Below are 21,382 nucleotides of genomic sequence, written 5' to 3' on the forward strand. Positions count from 1 at the left end.
TATGATAGTCTTTCAGATTTAACCACATTTTTAGAAAATAATAATTATTACATATGCATCACACATACTTCTGGACAATATCATGGCAGAAGTTGGAATTACAGTAAAAAGTGTAAGACTACCAAATCAGGCCCAGGTAATTTTAAAAACATAATATTCTAAAAGAAAATTGCAGGAAATTCTAAATAACAGATGTTGCCAGTGTGATAGATATAAATCATTCAAACTATAAAATAAAACCAGGACTTACAGCCACCCTGGTTTAGTTATCTGTGTGTGAATGAGAAGAACAGTTTTCATTTGGAGATGTAGAACAGGGGATTTGTAAATCAAATTCATGTGATAAAGAAAGGTCTAGGAAAATATACAAAAAATAAGCAGATATAACTTCACTGGTTTTGAAGCTTAATATTGAGATAAATAATGTATTTGTGGGCATGGAATCATAAAACTTTCATGACTGTGTTGGTAATTCTCAAATGTACACTTGATTTAAAACAATACCCAAGGGTTTCTGTTTCTTAAACTTTCTCTTTATCTGTTGAATTATGCAAACCACTATAGTGTCAAATCAAATGGATAAGGTATGGTTTTACTATTGCTGTTCTTGAAAAGTAAATTATTAAAAAGTTTCCTAGGTTACAGTATATATGAAAAATGTGACCAGTTGTTACACTTATGTCTTTCAAAAATAATACACAAATTGGTAAAAATGTGGACCAATCATCAAACCTGTTGTGGAACTGGTAATATTTCATAAATAATTTCTCAGTCTAAGAGATACTTGATCAAGTTTTCTTTTATTTACCTCAAAAAAAGCTAACATGTAACAGTGACTAAAATTGAGGTACCCAGAAAATAAGTTGTTTACTGCTTGGTATCAAAGTATCTCAAGAAATAAAAATGGAACTAGTACACTGGCTGTAATAGAGTGCTTATTTGCATTCAAGTTGTACCTTCAGAATGTGGTATTTCTATCACATAAAACACTGCATCAATATGGTTAACAGAATAAATTTTGAATGCATCAATAACAAACTAGCAAGTACAAATTTCCAATCTAATGTGATTACCACAATTTCAGTAATTTCATTAGTCTACTCTCAGATACTGGCTTAATTTCTATCTGCTGGTCAATAAAGACTACAGAGTAGTCTGAGATTTCACTTGTGTTTACAGTAAGCTAATACCTAGATAAAGAGCTACAATATGCACATTTGGTGAATCTTATCAATTTTATTGTCCTCAGACTGCTGTATACAAAGTGTGAAAGCAATATGCACTGAAGGAACTAGGTCCTACTGATGAAATTTGGGTAAGAGTAATTTACCTATTTTTAGGCCTGTAGATTTATGAAAAAACATTACAGCAGGAAAAGAGATTAGAGCTAATCTACTCCAGTTTTCATAGAAATTGCTTTCATAGAATCCCCAAGAGATTGTCATCTATTTCCTTCTTAAACCTTACCAGTCTAAAAGCAAAAGAATGCAATTACTTAATTCAACCCACTACCATTTTATGAGTTCTGATTCCACATGTTTTCTTTGTACTGTGAGTTCTAATAGACTTTTATTCATAGTTTATGGAGAAAGACACCCCACATTCATATCCCCCCAAAAAATTCACTGTCTGACCTTGATAAGTTATTTAAAAGTCCTGTGTCTGAGCTTTCCATTTATATAAAGAAGAAGTTGATGAATAATTTTATGTAGCATGAAGAGCTGAAAAGATTTTTAATGATAAAATTGCATTCATTTTTATGTAATAAATAAACTTATTGCTCACTGGAACTGTTTTCATCTTCACTATTACACAGATGAAATGTAACTTATTTTTCATGAGATGAAATTCAAGTATTTAAAGGATATTATTGTTCCCAACCCTCCTTTCAACATGAACTTATAAATTTAGGCTCTTTAGCATTCTATCTTCAAGAACACACCTCTTCTTATGCTTCTAGACACATTTCTGGAAACATGTTGTCAAATGCCTTTTCCTATGTGTTTGTAATTATTTCTACGGTGAAGATCATCAGTGTGAAGTTCAAGAATACTTTTGCATGTAAGGAAATATTTTTCTATGCAGTGGATGGTAGCAATCACCAAATGTTAGCCACATACTACAGCTACTTCATAGTTAGTCTGTAGACAATTAAAATAACATGGTGTGCTGGTTTGAAAGGATTTATGTACCCTAGAAAAGCTGTGTTTTACTCCTACTCAATCTTGTGGGAACAACCATTACTTCTAATCCCTATTCAGTACTATGGGTTGGAAACCCATGGAGATGTGACTCAATCATTTGTGGGTATTAAACTTGATTAGATGGAGACATACCTCCACCCATTCTAAGCTGGTCTTGATAGTTTATTAAAATTCTATAAAAGAAGAAGTATTTCTGAAGAAAACTTCAGAGCACCACAGAACCATGAAGCAGAGAGTTTACTAGTCAGCAACTTTTGGAGATGAAGAAGGAAAACGCCTCCCAAGGAGCTTCATGAAACAAGAGGCCTGGAGAGAAAGCCAGCAGATGCTGCCATGTTCACCACATGACCTTCCAGCTGAGAGAGAAATACTGAATGTCCTCAGCCTTCTTGAAATAAGGCATCTTTCCCTGGATGCCTTAGATTGGACATTTCTATAGACTTGTTTAAATTGGAATGTTTTCTCAGCCTTAGAACTGTAAACTAGCACCTTATTAAATTCTCTTTTTTAAAAGGTGTTCCATTTCTGGCATATTGCATTCTGGCAGCTAGCAAACTAGAACAGATTTTGGTACCAGAGGAGTGGGGTGCTGCTGTTGTTTGCAAATACAAAACATATTGGAGCAGCTTTTTAAATGAATAAGGTAAAGGTTTTGGAGGAGTTCTGAGGAGCTTGATAGAGAAGGCCTAGAATGCTTTGAAGAGACTCTTAGTAAAAATGTGTACTCTAAAGACACTTCTGATAAAAACTTAGACAGAAATGAGGCACATGTTATTATAGACTGGAAGGAAGGCTTCATTTCAGTGTAGTGTTACTGGTTTATGACCTTTACTTTTTAATGCTGCTCAAGTTGTCACTTTTCTGCTTACATTTACTTTCTGTTCTTGCATATTTTCTCCTTTTATCATGAGACTTTAATTCATAAACCATAATTATTTTAAATTCCATATCTGTCATTTACATGTGTGTCATATCTGTATTTGCATGTTTATATGTGTGCTTTGGCTCTTCAGACCATGTTGTCCTTGCTTTTGTGCATGCATTGTACTTTTTTTATTGAAAGCCAACATGGTTTATTGGGTAAGAATAAATGAAGCAATTAGGCCTTTTAAGTGTGAGAATTTATGATAATCTGGTTAGGAGTTGGGCTGTTTAATATTTCTTGTAGTGTGGTATAAATGTCAGAAGCTTCAAATTCCTCTTGCTTTTATCTTACCTTTTTAACTTTGGGCATTCCTAATAAGTCCTCCTCATAAAGGGTCATTTTATTGCAATACTTTCATCTGTGAGCTTATGTTATTACACTGTAGGCTGTTGGTGTAAACTATATTAGAGAGGTTACATGCCATAATTTTATGATTAAATTTCAGTCTTTTTGCAGGCTTGTGTTCCTGAAAATTCATAAATGTTTAAATTTTCCCATCTACCCCTAAGAGAGAGGAAGTTAGATAGGAGGAGAAGGTGAAGAATGTTCTTCTCCCAGGTGGGATAAGACTCTGGAATGATCTTTCCTTCAGGGAAATATGCCTTTTGTTATGGCATATTTCAGAAGTGTTAGTCTCCCTACCCTCCTGCCAGAACCATGAAGAGATTTTTATATGCTTTTCATCCTGAGAACCAGGAAATTTTCTGCAGGAGTTTGGGGTGACTTTTGGTGATGACACTCAGAGTTTTTCACCCTAATAATAGTTTTTCTGTATCTATATATGTACTAGTCAGGATTTTCCAGGGAAAAAGATCCAACAGCTTGTATTTGTAAATATGAGATTTTATAAAGTTCTCTCATACAACTGTAGGGATGCACAAGTCCAAATTTTTAGGGCACGTCACAAACTGACAGCTCAGATCAAGGTCTTAATGAATCCCCCAAGAGAGGCTGGCTGGCTAAAAGTGGAGACAGAGATCCTGTCTTCTGACTTCTCCTTTAAAGCCCTCAACTGATTAGATTAAATGCCACTAATTGGCCAGCTGCAGATGTAATCAGGCATAGATGGAATCAATGTGCTGATGATTTAATAAACCAGCCTTCTTGTTTATTAACCAACCATGAAATGTCCTTGCAGTAATGGTTAGGCCAGTGCTTGCTTGACCAGACATCGGTGCACCATCACCTGGCAAAGTTGACACATGAACCTAACCCTAATATTCCACCCCTTGGTAGTTATACACCTCACCTTAAACCACACTTAATCTCCAAATAGAATATAATAAAATAAATATTTTTCACCTAACAATACTCAGGTGTCCTGTGTACAACCAGAAATGCCCTAAGACTCTCCAGAATATGGTGCAAGTCCTTGGGAAACATTCACTCTTAAGCTTGATCTCCTACATCTTAAATACTATAACATGAACAGTACAACTTTTATCATATGATAAAGGGATCATATACAGAAGAGAACAAGATATTTGCTTTATATACATACACCATGATACTCATAACAAAACAAAGAGGAAATATTCATACCATCAGAGTCCTCATTTCTGTAATTGATAAAGTGGTCATAGTTCATTTTTATCACTACTTTCTTTCACTACCCATTTCATGTCCCCTTTACCCATAGCAAGCTCTTCAGCTGGCTCTGGTTCTTTGCCTGGTGGGATAGCCCAAACTTTCATTCCAGAAGTTTCTGGACATTTGGTAGCTTAATGGTGCAGGGGCAGGAAGCAAATATTTCTCTAATGGGTCACTGGGGGTTATAGGATTGGTACCACTCCCATTTCAACTCTGTGATCCTGACCCATGAATCTCAGCTACTGGGAAAATAGCACCATACAGTAGGCAATGATTCAGAGCACATACAGCCTTCAGAAGAACAATGCCCCAGCCTTGGAAGATTTTCTACCTAGATGGCACCATAATTGTGTCTTCAAAAGGCCATTCCACAGTTATATCAACCCAGCTGCCTTTGGATGATGGGGAACATGGTAAGACAAGAGAATTCCATAAGCATGTGCCCATTTCTGTACTTCATTTTCTGTGAAGTGGGTTTCTTGATCAGAAGCAATGCTGTGTGTAATACCATGATGGTGGATAGGCATACTGTAAGTTCACAGCCAGTAGTTTGGGTGGAAGCATTGTGTGCAGGGAAGGCAAACACATACCTGAAGTAGGTATCTTTTCCAGTTAGAACAAATCACTGCCTCTTCCATGGTGAAAGTAGTCCAATGTTATCAACCTGCCACAAGGTAGAAGGCTGATACAGTCAGGGAATGGTGCCATATTGGGGACTGAGTGTAACTCTCTGCTGCTGGCAGATAGGCATTGAACAGTGGTTGTAGACAGGTCGGTCTTGGTGAGTGGAAGTCCATGTTGCAGAGCCCATGCATAATCTCCAACCCTATCACCATGTCCACTTTGTTCATGAGCCCATTGGGCAATGACAGGAGTGACTGGGGAAAGAGAATGATTGGTATCTTCAGAGTGGGTCATCTTATCTACTTAATTATTAAAAACTTCCTCTGGTGAAGATAACTTCTGATGAGGCATTCATATGGGGTACAAATATCTTAATGTTTTTCCCCACTCAGAAAGGTCTACCCACTTTTCTCTTCCACAGAACTCTTTGTTGCCAATTTTCCAATCATGCCACCTCCAAGTCACAGGCCACCCAGCAACAGCCCCTGAGTCAGTATACAAAACCTCTAGCCCAGTTCCCCTTTCAAGCAAAATGAATAACCAGATTCACTGCTCAAAGTTCTGCCCACTGGGAGGATTTCCCTTCACCACAGTCCTTTAAGGATATCTCAGAAATGGGTTGTAGTGCTGCAGCTGACCACTTATGGACAGCATATTGTGCAGAACCATCTGTAAAACAAACCCAATTTTTCTCTCCCTCAGTCAGCTAACTTTAAGGAACTCCCCAAGATGCCATGTCTCTGGGCTGGGAAAGAGAAGGTAATGTGGCAGGATTAGGGGTCATGGCATTTGGGCCGCTTTCTTGTGTAACATACTTATGCCTTCAGGATGACTTGAGCCTTTCTTATATATAGCACTTCAATTTTATAATGGAGTGGTGTTGTGCACATCCAACATTATGGCTTGGTGGGTCAGACAGCACCCAGCTCATGATAGACAACTCAGATCTCATAGTAACTTAGTGGCCCACAGTTAAGCATTCAGTCTCTACTAAGGCCCAGTAGCAGGCCAAAAGGATAGTGTTTATCTACAGAGGGTGGTAAGACTTTACTTCAAAATCCTAAAGGCCTGCAATGTGATAATTCTATAGGTGCTGTTATGGTCAGGTTCAAGTGTCAGCTTGGCCAGGTGCTGGTGCCTGGTTATCTGGTCGGGCAAGTGCTGGCCTGTCTGTTGCTATGAGAACATTTCACGGACTTAAACCAAGATCACGTTGTCATTATCCACAGCTGATTGTATTTATAGTCAGCTAAGGGAAGTGTCTACTGCAATGAGTGATGCTTAATCTAATCAGTGGAAGATTTTTAAGGAGGACTCAGAAGAGACAGTCATTCTTCCTGCTTCAGCTAGTGAACCTCTCCTGTGGAGTTCATCCAAACCCTTCTTTGAAGTCACCAGCTTCAAAGACTGCCCTAAGGACTTTGGACCCTTGCATTCCCATGGTTGCCCAGTCAGCCTACCCTGAGAGTTCATTGAGGACCTTCATTGGTTACCAGCTTGAGGCCTGCCCTACAGATCTTAGACTCTATAGTCCCATGGTTATTTTAGACACTTTTATATATTTTACATATATGCATATCTCCTGTTGATTCTTTTTCTCTAGAAAATACTAACTAATACAGGGACCTTCCAAAGGCTCCAAATAGCCCCTAGATTTGCCACTGACACTTCCAGCTCCATTGGATCTTCTGGATCATATGATCCAAGTGGCAGAGGAGCTTGTACAGCAGCCTGGACCTGTCGTAGAGCCTCTTCTTATTCTGGTCCCCATTCAAAACCAGCAGCTTTCCTTGTCACTTGGTAAATGGGTAGAGCAACACACCCAAATGAGGACTACATTGTCTCCAAAATCCAAAGAGGCCAACTAGGCATTGTGCCTTTCCCTTTTTTTTTTTTGTCATAGCAAGGGCCAGGTGTAACAGCTTATCCTTCATCTTAGAAGGGCTATCTCAACATGACTCATAATGCTGGAGACCAGGAAATTTCACTGAGGTGGAAGGACCCTGTATTTTTGTTGGATTTATTTCCCATCCTTTGACATGCAAATGCCTTACCAATAAGTCTAGAGTAGTTGCTACTTCTTGTTCACTAGGTCCAATCAACATAATATTATCAATATAAAGGAACAGTGTGATGTCTTGTGGGAAGTAGAACTGATCAAAGTCCCTGCTGACAAGCTTGTGACATAGGACTGGAGAGTTGACATTCTCTTGAAGTGGGACAGTGAAAGTATACTTCTGGCCTTTCCAACCAAAAGAAAACTGTTTCTAGTGGTCCTTTATGACAGCTATTGAGGATAAAAGCATTTGCTAGATCATTCACTGTGTACCAGGTACCAGGGGATATGTTGATTAGCTCAAGCAGTGATACCATATCTGGAACTGCAGTTGCAATTGGAGTCACCACCTGGTTAAGTTTGCAATAATCTACATATCATCCACCAAGACTAATCTGTTTTCTGCACAAGCCACATAGGTGAGTTGAATGAGGATGTGGTGGGAATCACCAGCTCTGCATCCTTCAAGTCCTTAAGAGTGGTACTAATCTCTGCAATTCCTCCAAAAATTTGGTTTTGTACCTGACTTACTATTTTGCTAAGTAGTGGCAGTTCTAGTGGCTTCCACTTGGCCTTTCCTCCATAATAGTCCTTACTTCACAAGTTAGGGAACCAGTGTGAAGATTCTGCCACTTGCTGATTATGCTGATTCCAATTTTGCATTCTGAAACTAGAGAAATAACTACAGAATGGTTCCAGGGACCCACGGGACCTATTGTGAGATGTTCCTGGGCCAAAACTCCATTGATCACTATACCTCCATAAACCCCTATTCTGACTGGTGGGTAGAGTATGTTTTGGGTCTCCTGGAATTAATGTCATTTTTTAGTTAGTGTTTTATGTCATTTGGTACTTGTCATTTATCAGATCTGCTTTGCTCAGTATTTTTCCCAGGTATGCATGTTGAACTTGTTCAATCACTTTTGAATCCACTTGACTATGCTTCATTAGAGTTTTATATATGTTACATATTGTTGGATTTATTTATGGGTCCCTATTTTTTGTCTTCTAACAACATCATTCTCTGGTTTTGGTCTCAGATAATTCCGTTCTCATAGGTTGAGTTGAGTAATAACTCCCTCCTTGAGATTTTCTGGAAGGGTTCATGTACAACTGGTATTTTTGTTTCCTTAACTATTTGGTAGAATTCACAGTGAACTCTGACTTTTCTTTGTGGAAAGTTTATTATCTATCAGTTCAGTTTCCACAGTAGATATAGGGATATTTTATATCTAATTTTCTTGAGTGAGCTTTCGTAGTTTGTATTTTTCAAGGAATTTTTCTATATCATTAATTTAATGGATTTCTTGACTTAAGGTTCTTTAAAAAATCTTTTGATATCCTTTTAATACATGAAGGATATCAGTGATGTCATCTTTCTCATACATGATATTAATACTTTGTGTATTCTTTTTATCTTTTTCTTATCAGCCTAAAAGAACTGGCTAGAATTTTATGATTTTAATAATCTTCTCAAAGAATGACAATTTAATTTCATTGATATTTTCTGCATTCTCTTTTATTTATTTATGCACCATATTTATTTTGTTTCATCTAATTGCTCTGTGTTGAATTTGCTCTTGTACTTGTGGAAACTGAGGTTATTGATATGGCTGTCTTTTCTAGCATAATTTTAGATCTTTACATTTCTTTCTAAGTAGTGCTCTTACTACATTGCAGAAATTGTTATATGCTTTGATTTTAGATCAACCTGCTTTTTAATAACTCTTTGATTTATTCTTTGACCCATATGATATATAGAGGTGTGTTATTAGCTTTCCATGTATTCACAAATTTTCCAGATATCTTTATGAAATTGTGTCTAATTTAATTGTGTTTTATAAGTTAATTGTGTTTTGTTCAGAGAACATACTATATATGACTATCTTGCTTCAAATTTGTTGTTTATTTTGTGATCCAGAATATAGTATATTTTGACAGTAATTTTTGTGTATCTAGAAAGAATACATATTCTGTCAATGTTGGGAGGTGTCTTCTAAAATTTTCAGTGAGGTCATCTGGTTGCTAGGGCTGCTCAAGACTTCTATACCTTACTAATTTTTAAAAATTATTTCTATAAATTACTGGCAGAGGATTTTGAAGACACTAACTATAATTACAAATTTAATTATTTCTCCCCCCTGTTCTTTCTGTTTTTGTTTCATGTATTCTGAAATTACATGCATAAACAACCAGGATTGTTATATTCTTTTGAATTTATTCCTTTATCATTATAGAATACCCTGATTTTCCTGCTATTTTTATTGAGCTTTTTTATTATTCAACTTTATATCCTTTGTGGTCTTATTAGCTATGGTTATTTTATTTTGTTTTCTAAGTTAATTGTGTTTGTTCAGAGAACACCATATTTTATTTCAGAAGTTGCTATAGAGTTCAAATATAAATTTTGGGGGGTATGGGTTTTTGCTCTATCACATATTATACTTAGGTTAGTTAAGTCTATAACAGAGGTTTGGCAGAAGTCAGCAAATGTAGCACAAGCAGCATAGTTCCAGGTGCCTGCTCCCCAGAAGATAAAAGGACCAATTAGAAATCCAAAGGAAAATTTTTAAATCCCTGGTTTCATCAATTAGACCACCTTGCTCAAAGTGACAGTTGTAGGCACCCCAAGAAGGAGGATGGATGAATGCCTGAGAAAATTTGTATCAGAAGTCAAGACTAATGATACCATATACATACACCTAGAGGATATCAAATACTCCTTTCTCACAAGGCTCCTTCGTGGTTTTTATGGTGATTTGGCTTTGTCTTAGTTTGCCAGGGATGTTATCACAGATATCACAGAATGGGCTAATTTAAGCAATAGAAATTCATTTTTATTGGAGTAAATAAATTTATGGTTTTGGAGGCTATACATCCAACAGAAAAGATTTGGCAGAGCTTGCTTTCTGCCAGAGCCTGGAGTGTCCTAGCAATCCTCTGTCATCTGTTGATCTCTTTTCTCTTTGCACCTGCTCTTCTCATTTCCACTGATTTTTAGCTTCTACTTCCACATTCAATTTTCTTTGCTTATAAGGACTGTATTAGTCATGGTCCTCCAGAGAAATAGAACCAGCACTATGTAAATATTAAGAGATGTATTATAGGAATAGGCTTATGTGATCAAGTGGATTGGCAAATCCAAATCCTGCAGGATAGGCCATAAGATGGGAACTTGATGGTGATGTTAAAATCTGCAGAGGAAGCCAGAAGTTTTGAACGTCAAAGGAGGTGACAATGAATTTCCCAGGAGAAGCTTACTGGTTGAAGTAAGGAAATTGTTCTTTTTGATTGCAGAAAATTTCTGTCTCCTTTTAAGGACCCCAGCTGATTGGATGATGAGATTCCTCTCATTGCTGGAGGACCAGCAATTCTTTGTTGATTGTAGATAAAATCAACCATGTATGCAATCAATTGGCTAATGATTTGAATTCATGAAATAGCCTCACAGTCAGGTCACTACTGGCTTGACCTAACAAGTTGACACAAGTACTTAACCAAGTTGATAAATGAAATTAATGATCACAAGGACTTCAGCCACAGTGCTTTTCTTCATATTGTGTGTGCACATCTTAATTAATAATAACAACTACAAAAGTATTATTTACAAATGGGTTCACACCTTCCAGACCTCACATTAAAAACTGAACATGTCTTCTCTTGGTTTTATGATTCAATCTCCAACAGATATGTGCTATGGTCAGGGTTTTGATGTATGATTTGCACTCTGTGATTGCCAAAGGAAAGAGTATCTGTGTTTCATATCAACTTGCCCAGATGTAGGTCAGAAGGCAAGTGTTAAAAGCTGTCAGCAAACAACAAACATTGGAAACAGACCCCTCCCCACTTTTTTCCACAAACAGTTTTAGAAAACCCCCATTTACCATAAAGTTTTCCACATAATTGTTTAAAAATATTATGTACAAATTGAGAAGGATATATGATGACTATAGTGATGTTATGCTTCTTTCTGCTCTACAGTAATCAATGCTGTCCCAACTCATGGTAGTAAAGCATAAAAGAATATGAGAAAATTGCAGAAAATAACAAATCCTGAGAAAACAGAGATGAAAAGAGATATTTACTTACAATGGGAATTTTAGTCTTAGTATCAATACTTCAGCTTAGAAAAATATATATTTTAAAATATCTTCCTTTTAAAATTTAAATTCTGGGGATTAATGCTTTAAGTGTTGACTTTCTAAAGATAGCTATAAATATCAACCACATTTGTAGTTGTGGGGAATGTCATAAAAATAATAAATGATCAAAGGCCTCTTTCTATAATGACAGACTAAGGACCTCAGTGAATTTATCATGCAGTGGTAAAATATTGCTGTCAAAACAACTAAAATCATCCATTTTAGGATACTGGAAATTAACTAAAGTCACATGAAAAGTCAAAAGCATCTATCCAAGACAAACTACTAGATCTCAGAGTAGGATCTGTGACATCTTAAAGTAGGGCTATTCACAACCACCACCTCCCACCTACAGTTCAGTGGTATGGTATCTTTTGAAAAATAGCAGCCTTGTAGCCAAAAGAGAGGGTAGATCTCTTCTGAACCCCATTAAAGGTCCCATCCCCAGAGCAGAAACAATCATTTGTCTGAACTGTTAGTTCTGTGGAGAATCTCCATTCTCTGAGTGTTGTGACTAATTGACTAGACTGACAACTCAGGTCAGTGGAAAAAAATTAACCCTCTCCCCAGGGCATTATTGAAAAGAATAATAATCTGCTGCTAACATCAGAACTGAGTAAAGCTGTGCTTTCAAGTAATGCAAACAAGGTTAGAGCATAAAATTTAAAGGAAATCTTGAAAAACCAGAAAATCATAGGAGATTTTGATGAGCTACCTCATATTCATGGAAACTAGAGTGCCGAACCCATTTAAAGGTCGTAGGTAAGCCCAGGAGAGACCTGTGAAAAGAGACTCCCCAGACACTCAAATTCCTGACTGATCAGGAGGCATGAAGCAAGAAGACAGTCAATGCCAAATTTTTCTTGTAATCTGCCTGCAGCTTGAAAGCATGCCTTTTCACACAGACCCATTGGGTAGAACACCTGCAGGCAGCACATTTAAGGAAATGTCACAAATGATTGGATGACTACTAAACTGTACTTTCCCAAAGGATTCTATGGCCCTGCAATGCACAGAATCCAGAATCCAGTGCATTAGTTCAGTGAAGCCACTAAGCAAATAGGCATCAACAACAGAAACATTGATATCAACAACAAGCCTTTGGGGATCTCTGATACAGCGTGGTGACAGAATATGAACTAAATGTCCATTTTCAACAAAAATCAAATATGCAATAACTGGCTGTTGAACATCTACAAGCACATAATTTCTCTCTACCTATAATATTGTAGGATTTGGACTTTATTGAGTACTTCAGTGCTTGAGCCAAGTCCGCATGAATAGATGGGAAGCAAGTACCTAGAGGTGTATGGACTCTCCAGGGCAACTAACAGAAAAATTAAAAGCATTTCAAAGCAAAGTTAGAAGCAAATCAGAATCCCAGAATATCTGGAAAATTCAGATCTATAAAGTCTAAGAAGAGAGTCCTGTATTCTATTCTTCTCAATGGCAACTGAAGTAATCAAAAAAATTATCAAAAACTTTTAACAACTAGTTGTAGTAAACTTTTTTTACTAATAGATGAAGATGAAAATATTGTAAAGATGTCTTAGAAACTCACACTAGGTAGAACTTGTTAGTTTTCACCTATTTTATAATGTAACTATATTTCTATAAACTCTTGTTAGAACTCAGTATTTTAATGATAACCAACACTAAGAATTTTAATGAAAATGAACAAAAAGTATACAGTTCATAATTAGATGATTTCTTGTTTACATGCAATTCTTGTGAATAAAGCTGATGCAGCACAAACAAATGGATGAACACAAAACAAAAGTTTATTCCTATAAATGTAGAGCTTATTATTCAGAATCACAGGAAAAGTTCTGTCATGCTGTGGTTGAGTACACATGCTTAATCCACACCTTCCTACATTATACAAAAATTCCAAAAGGGATTTTATAAAAGAATGTATCCATAAAAATACTGGAATCAATTTAGTTATCATAAGTACACCAATTATTTTGAGAACCACCCAAAATATGGGAAGCTTTGAAAAATCCAGAAAACTCGAAGGGAAATTTGATCTCAGGATATCAAAATCAAACCAGATTCTTGCCAAAGGCATTTCACATGACCTTCAGGCTTGTCAGCATCAAATAAAAGGGATCAGTGGGCTGTGAAACAAAAATCAGTTTAGTTCCTTAAAGATGTTTCCTGCTGAGGGTGTTGAGGCCTGAGAGAAAAATCAAGGCCATACTTAAAAGAACTTCAGAAACTGGACTAGAAAAGCATTACACAAGATAATTTATAATGTTAAATGGTACAATTCACAATGAAGACCTGATACCTGTACTCCAAATAGCACAGTGTCCATGTTCATAAAGCAAAACTACAGGAGAAATAGAAGCAGCCTTTCCTTTACAAAAGAGATAATTTTAGTAGTCTTGGTTAATGCAGTAAGAGAAGTAAGTTTTCAAAATTGCTCTATGATGACTTCCCTTAATCTTTTAATGGATACCCAGATGAAGAGTTTTTCAATGATTATGAATAAATTCTGGCATTTTGCTTAAATGCCTTTACATCCAAGTGATGTTAAAACAGTCATGCTCAGAAAGCTTTCAGGGCATGTAAATGTAAAAGTAAATTAAGTGAGGTCAAAATTCCATAAATGGAGTACCAACCCGAAAGAAAAGAAAGTTTAAAGTAGAGGTGGGTGGAGAAAAAAAGTTAATTGTGTTACCTGTTCCATTTCATTTAATTTCTAGGATATGAATTGTCATATCAAAAGTGGTCTATATTTTGGGCACATCTACGCTAGAAATACATGAAGATATATATTGGATTTTCAAAAGGAATTATTAGTGGAATATGTTGAGTTTGGGCAAAATCAGATAATTAGGTGGAAGAATTCAGTGATTCCAGCATTAAATAAGGAAACACCATGGTTACAGATAATAGCACTAGAAAAGAGCTTCTTGGTGCTACAGACACTACCATCATGCACAAATAAAGAAGGGATATCCTTCTTTATGAGTGCTTGTTGATATATACTGCAATTTTAAATAAGCTGTAGTTTTATGCTTCTATAAAAGGCAAAGCTATTATTTTAAGGCAATAAAGGCCCTTTTAAAAAATATATCCTTCAGGGCTTGTTTCACTTGTTTATTTCTTAGAGTATATATAAAAGGATTTAAGATGGGTGCAACTGAAGTGATGAGAATGGCCACACCCTTATTTAAAGATACCCTTTCCTCTGCAGAAGGTTTAATATACATAAAAATACAGCTGCCATAAGAGATAGAAACAACAATCATGTGGGAGGAACAGGTAGAAAAAGCCTTTTTCCTTTGTTTGGCAGAAGGAATCTTCAGAATTGTTCTTATGATATTTGCATAGGATACTATGACAAGGGCCAATGTAATCAGGAGTATGATAATAGCCATAATAAAACTTATAAATTCTATGACCCATGTGTCTGTGCAAGAGAGTTTCAGAATAGGAGAATAATCACAGGCAAAATGGTCAATAATATTGGCATCACAGAATTCCAACTCTAGGATCATGGTATATCCAGGAGAGATTGTTAACAACCCACTCAACAAAGAGCTAAGAACCAGCTGGTTGCAGACTCTGCTGCTCATAATGGTTGCATAATGAAGGGGTCTGCAGATGGCCACATAGCGGTCGTAGGACATAACAGCCAATAGGAAAAACTCTGATGCACCCAAGAAGATGAGAAAAAATAATTGCGTTAAACAAGCATTATAGGAAATTGTTTTATCCATAGTCATGATGCTGACCAGGAATCTAGGGATGCAGGCAGATGTCAGTGAGATTTCCAAGAAGGAGAAATTCCGAAGGAAGAAATACATGGGTGTTTTGAGGTGGGAATCCACCAAGGTGAGCAGGATGATAGTCAAATTTACAGTGATACTCAATAAATATGTTAGAAATAGAAAAGGAAAAATTGCAATTTGCCAATTGGGGTCATCTGTCAGTCCTAGAAGAGTGAATGTTGTCACCACTGTATAGTTCCTCATGGTTAAATGCCTTCTAAATTAAATCAGATCTGGGGGAAAAAATAGATGATTATTTTTCATTTTAAATGAATTTACTTGGTTATCTATGATGCTTCTTTCTCCATGTCTGAGAAGTGAAATATTGAAGAAATATTTGAGGATGAAGTGATTGTCATCATCTGTATCCATTTCAACATCCATTTCACACCTCTCTGCTCTATTTTTAAGCTTTTCACATAGCCTGTAGAAGCACAAGCGTAATCCTTTTAATCTCATCAACTCCTCTGGCTATTCCTTTTCTAAATTCTCCTTATAGATCTTATTTTGTAACAAAATTAATTTAATACTTTCTTTTGTAAGTATCTGCAAGTTTCTCTGATTTTAAAGTTTTGTTTAAAATACATGAAGTGAATTCACAAGAAAACATTCTCAGATTAGCTTGGTTTACCTTTCTATCATTAAAATAATGTCAGTCTTTCACCAAGGTATATCTTTTATGTATCCTTGCATACTTAAAGCAGTAAATTAGACCTGAATTATTTGCATCTAGATTAACAAAAATTGGTTATGTTCCGATTATAATAATTTTGGTTCCTCTTTCCGTTCCATGTCAACTATAACTACTTTCAATAGAAAGAGTTTATATGAAGTTTAGCACAATGTAATGCAATTAATATATAAATTGAAATTTTGCATAAAACTAGGAATGATTTTACTCAATAGTTCAGTCAGTTTCAGTGGTATCATATTAATGTAAGAAATACTATTTTATATCCAATAATATTTAAGTACCTAAGCCTTTCCTAAATATAAAGGCAAATGTACCAGTCAGCTTTTGTAATAAATAAATTATTGGGAATTATTGTTAATGGTGCTATTCTAATAGAGTAATTCATACATCTTTTAAAATTTGTATATTAAATGTTAATCATGAATTATACAAGTATTCATTTTGTTTTTAATTCTGTATTTAGTTGGCTTAATATCATGATCAATATTTACAGAAGAAAGGATTCCATTGTAATTACTTTGCAGAAAAACAATAAAATATTGAATATACTTACTTTCCATAGACTTACTTTCCAGGCTATCCATGTTGTGAAATTTTTCCTTTGTATCATTAAGCAAAAATGTATTAAGAATGATTTTTCTAATATTTATTTCTTTCTAACCCATACTTATCCTTTGTTTCCTATCTCTCAACAACTTATTCACAGTAAAAACAAATTAAGAAATGCAAACCCCTATGAATTTCTCTCTAATCAGCATACAGTGGCACTTTCAATGCATTTTTCTTAATACCTGTACATAAAAACAATGTCTGAGTTCAACCAACTTAAATCTAGAAATTAATTTATCTAGAATTAAAAGAGCAGATTGATCTTTTAGGAATTCTGTTTACTCAATTGAGGTTTAAATTCTCTTTTATTATGCAAAGTGTTTCTGTATTTATATAACCACAGATTTATCTTTGCTCCTTAACACAAAAGGGGTATTTATTGAGAACTGGTGTAGAGCCTTGGGAATTCCTACAGAGAAGATACTGAGTATCTTCATCAACTCTTAAAAAAAACAGGTGAGTCTCACCACGGCATCTATAGGGAAATCTGAAATGTTGACTGAAAATGAAATCTAATTCATAGAGAGGAGATTAAGAGTTCTTATAAATAACCTTAGAATTTTCAAACTATGTTAACCATTAAATATCTACTCCCTTAAAGATAAGAAAACTGGAGCTTTCATTTCTATTCCAAAAAGAGAATCAAAATAGAATGTTGACCTGACTGAGGACAACTTAGTCTATAACCTCTGATTGACTGAATATTCATCAGGTGGCTCATAATATATTTTAAGCTCAAACATACTTGCATCTTACCCTCTCCATACAGCATTCTAGTAAGAAATATTTATTATACTAAATGGCCAACCAAGAAAACAATGGCATATCTGCCTTTTGAAAGTACTTTATTATAGAAATGTAATTAACTAAAAACCACTTAAGGAAAAAAAATCTAGTTTTCTGTCTACACATCCTCTAAACAACAAGGATGATTTTTTCTTTCATTAAATATAATGCAAAAATACAGAAATGTAAGAAAAGTAAATCCATTATATTTACTTTTCATTAAGTTAACTATAGTTGGAATGAATAAAGGATGATGATAAACAACTTGAATTAGTAACAAAAGAAGCTAAAGAGTTTTCCTATCAAGGTGGATATCTGTAATTGATGAAAATATATCTCTAGGTAAGAGGTTGACTTTGGGGAAAAGTAAATATAGTTTAGAAAGCATGTAAAATTTAGATACTAAACTAACACAAAGTCTGTATTACATTTTTATATTAACATATCCTTTTCATATCGGCTTTGAAAACATAGAGAAGGATAACACATTCAATACAAGTTTGATAAAAGCAAAACTACAAGTGATATGGAATAAGAGAAATTTTTGAGAAAATATTTATTAAGTTATACAAAATGGTGGAACTGATGAAGACATATACGTAAGACACATGTTTCTGTTGGTGATCCTAAAGTTGCCGTAGGAAGCAGTCCCAGTAATTGGAAGAAAGCCAACATAAATCAAAGGGAAATGTTGTATTTAAAGACAACAGATTACTGCAGAACAATGAAAACTACAGTGATTAAAATTACAGAAAGAATAGAATTTTAAAGAGATAACATCATTACTACAGGTGAAATGAAAACAGGTGTTTTCACTAGGATCTTCTGTTATATGTTAACTTTTTTCAAAGATGGGATTTTGGGTCTGGATCTAGGAGATGGTTGCTTCTGTGGGTTGGAGAAATCAAGAAAACTACTGGCAATACAGCATAGTGCAATGTAAACTGGGAAAAGTTATGGACTTCATACAAATTGCCAACTTATCCCTAAAGACCATCACCAAATTTTAAATTTGGTTGAAATCTGCAGTTAAAGATTTAAGCAGATCCTGAAGTCTGCCAGTAATTTGGAAACAAAAATTAACAATGGAAATGTCACACACTGATAACAAAAGCTGCAAGTGGATAAGATCATCACTCCAGGGAACATTAGGTTGACAAAAATAATTTTCAAAGTCTGGGGATGCTTAGCTATCTGCAAAAGAAACTGGGTTCTTGGCAGACACCTTTGATGGGAGGAGTGAGAAACCAGCTGAGATTTTAGTAATCACATAGGAGTTAAATGATAAAATGGAATGTGGTGAAGGTTCTCAAATCTCAAGTTGGTTATGTCCTCAAGATATTTGTCAAACATTGAAGATGAATTGGGAAAAAGTAGGAAAAGGGCTAATTGCTCCATTTCTGAAGACTATAGAAAAGCCTGTGGAATTTCAGTCCTAAGAAAACATAAATCCCACCAACTCCATCCCAGAGTATCAATTAAAGTTATGGAAAGCCAAAAGTTAGAAATTGGAATGAACAAATTTTAGGTCAAGTTTAACCAAATACAACCCAGCTTCAATTCAACCCAGTTCAAGTTTGGATTTAGTTGATCAGCTTCACCTTTACTTGTCTATCAGGAAAAAATGTTAACTTATCAGAAGCATACAAGGATTTAGAAAATACAACATGATACAGTAAAGGAAAATTCAGGGAAGATGACAGTATAGAAGTCTCCAGGAATCAATCTGTCCATGAAAACAACCACTGAACTTGCAAGAACTGTCTTAGCTATTTTGAAATTTTGGAATCTAGTGGAACACTGTGCAGCATAGAAATAAGAATTGGAAAAAGAAACTGGTAAAATGTGATAAATGCCAGTGAAATTCACCCTTCCTGAAATAGCTACCATGCCACACAATATAGTCTCAAGGCATTCCCCAAGGCTGCACCTTGGGGAATGGCTTACCTGCTTTAAATTATAAAATGAGTACTTAGGAGAGGGAGAAAATCCATTTCATAGGGAGTGGAAGGTGCATTTGAATTCCTATAATGGGAAATTCCTAAGGCCACAAAAGTAAACAGAAGGTCATGATAAGACCTGGCTCAAAAATGGTTTAGGCTGATCTTGATAGGAGGGCTCACCTCTGAATTGGAAAACAGGACAATCAAAAACCAGCTGCAAAGAATTTAAAAGTTCTCTTTGCTTTGTTTATTTGGTTATATTAGCTCCTGACATGTAAGGAAATCTCCATCATATTGAGAACTGGGTACAAACTCATGGTACAGACAGTTCAGGGAAGAAAGCCCATATCAGCCCTTTAAATTAAAATATATAGTGTGTAACAAAAGATCACAAGGCAAACAAAGTTACAAGAAATATGGATCAGACAAAAGAAATGGGTAAAAAGGCTAAAAATGTCAACAAAGAACACAAAACTGTGAACATACAAGAAAAAGTCTTTCAAAAACACCCAGATGATTAATATGCTGAAAGAGATAACAAAGATACAGAGAAATAACTCAGGATATTAGGAAAACAATGACTAACCTATATGAGAATCTCAATAAAGAGAATTTTTTAAAAAATTTCCAAGCAGAGATACTAGAAAAACAATTTATAAAGATATAATTTGTAACAAGTGCAATAGAAAGGTGGGGGCTGTTGTGGGGTGCACCAAAAGAGGGACCACACAAGTCAAAGCAATTTGCTAGCCAATTAGGAGTCTTTATTAGCCAGCCAGAGTGACTGCCTCAGAAACCCTAGAAGGAGGAATCAGAGTGCAGCCCTGAGGAGTTCTCAAGGGGGGCTTATGAGGGTAAAAGCCACAAGCATATCCACAGAAGCAGGAAAAAGGACATTATCTTTTTGAGCCACATTTTGGTTTGCAGCTATAAGCAAGCAATCTTACCTAAGAAGCAGAGAAATGCCATTGCTCTTGCACAATACATTCCATTCTTTTAGTTTCTTAACAATGATTATTGTTCAATTTTTAACTCTTGGGAACTTTCCACCCTGGATCTTGTGACTCCAGATACCTTCTTCTTGCTAGGGCCTGATTTATTGCCTGATTTATTGCTCCTGACCCCCCACAGGGGCCTAAGAAGTACAGGAATAGTGTATATGTATTCTACTGAAGCTAAAGTGGTGTTAAATCAAATATGATTGTTATATATTTAGGATACTAAATTTTAAACTTATGGTAACCAGAAAGAAAATATATGAAAATATGTAGAGAAAGGAATGAGAAGGGGTATAAAAAAATACAATATTAATGCTGTGCACAAATTTTAATGTACACAACACAAATAAACCAAATACATAAGCAGGTAAAGATTATTGGAAGACTTTAGGGACAAAATTGGTATAAGACTTATAATGGCCATGTACCAAAATGGCAGAAGAAAATACTGCATTATCAATAGTTACTTTAATTGTTAATAGATGAAACTCCTCAGTCAAAAGGCAAAGATCGATAGAATGCATAACAACAAACATGATCCAACCATATGCTCCATAAAAATTAAAAGATACAAGTAAGCTGGAAGTAAAAGGGTGGGAAAAAATATACCATGCAAATTGTAACCAAAACAAAATTGGGGTAGCTATGCTTATATAAGATAAAATAGAGTAATTCTAAAACAGTTATGAAGGACAACGAATGTCACTATATACTGAAAAGAGGGACATTTCAATAGGAAGATAGCCATTATAAAATATATATGCACTTAATTTCAGAGCCACAAAATATATGAAGCACCTGTTGACAGGTTTGAAGGGAGAAGTAGATAATTCAACAATAATACTAAGAACTTATATAAACAATTTTCAACAATGTATAAAACATTTAGACTGAAGATGAACAAGGACGTAGAAGATTTGAACAAAAGTATAAACCAAGTGGACATAGCACCTCACCCAACAGCAGCAGAATACCCATTCTTCTCTAGTGCACAAGACACTCTTCAGGATAGACCATATGTTATGTAAT

At 35.3% G+C, this 21,382-nt stretch overlaps 1 protein-coding gene and 1 pseudogene across 1 annotated transcript; both read right to left on the reverse strand.

The window, feature by feature from the left end:
• LOC143690615 (52 kDa repressor of the inhibitor of the protein kinase pseudogene) overlaps positions 1 to 21,382 on the reverse strand; it is a 427,237-nt pseudogene that overhangs the window by 98,059 nt on the left and 307,796 nt on the right.
• On the reverse strand, positions 14,589 to 15,527 carry LOC143642481 (olfactory receptor 6C3-like). Its single transcript, XM_077110944.1, has one exon. It carries the CDS (start codon positions 15,525 to 15,527, stop codon positions 14,589 to 14,591), a length of 939 nt encoding a protein of 312 aa, XP_076967059.1.

The sequence above is a fragment of the Tamandua tetradactyla genome, chromosome 7 (genome assembly GCF_023851605.1).
Source record: "Tamandua tetradactyla isolate mTamTet1 chromosome 7, mTamTet1.pri, whole genome shotgun sequence".
In the NCBI taxonomy this organism is placed as follows: Eukaryota; Metazoa; Chordata; class Mammalia; order Pilosa; family Myrmecophagidae; genus Tamandua; species Tamandua tetradactyla.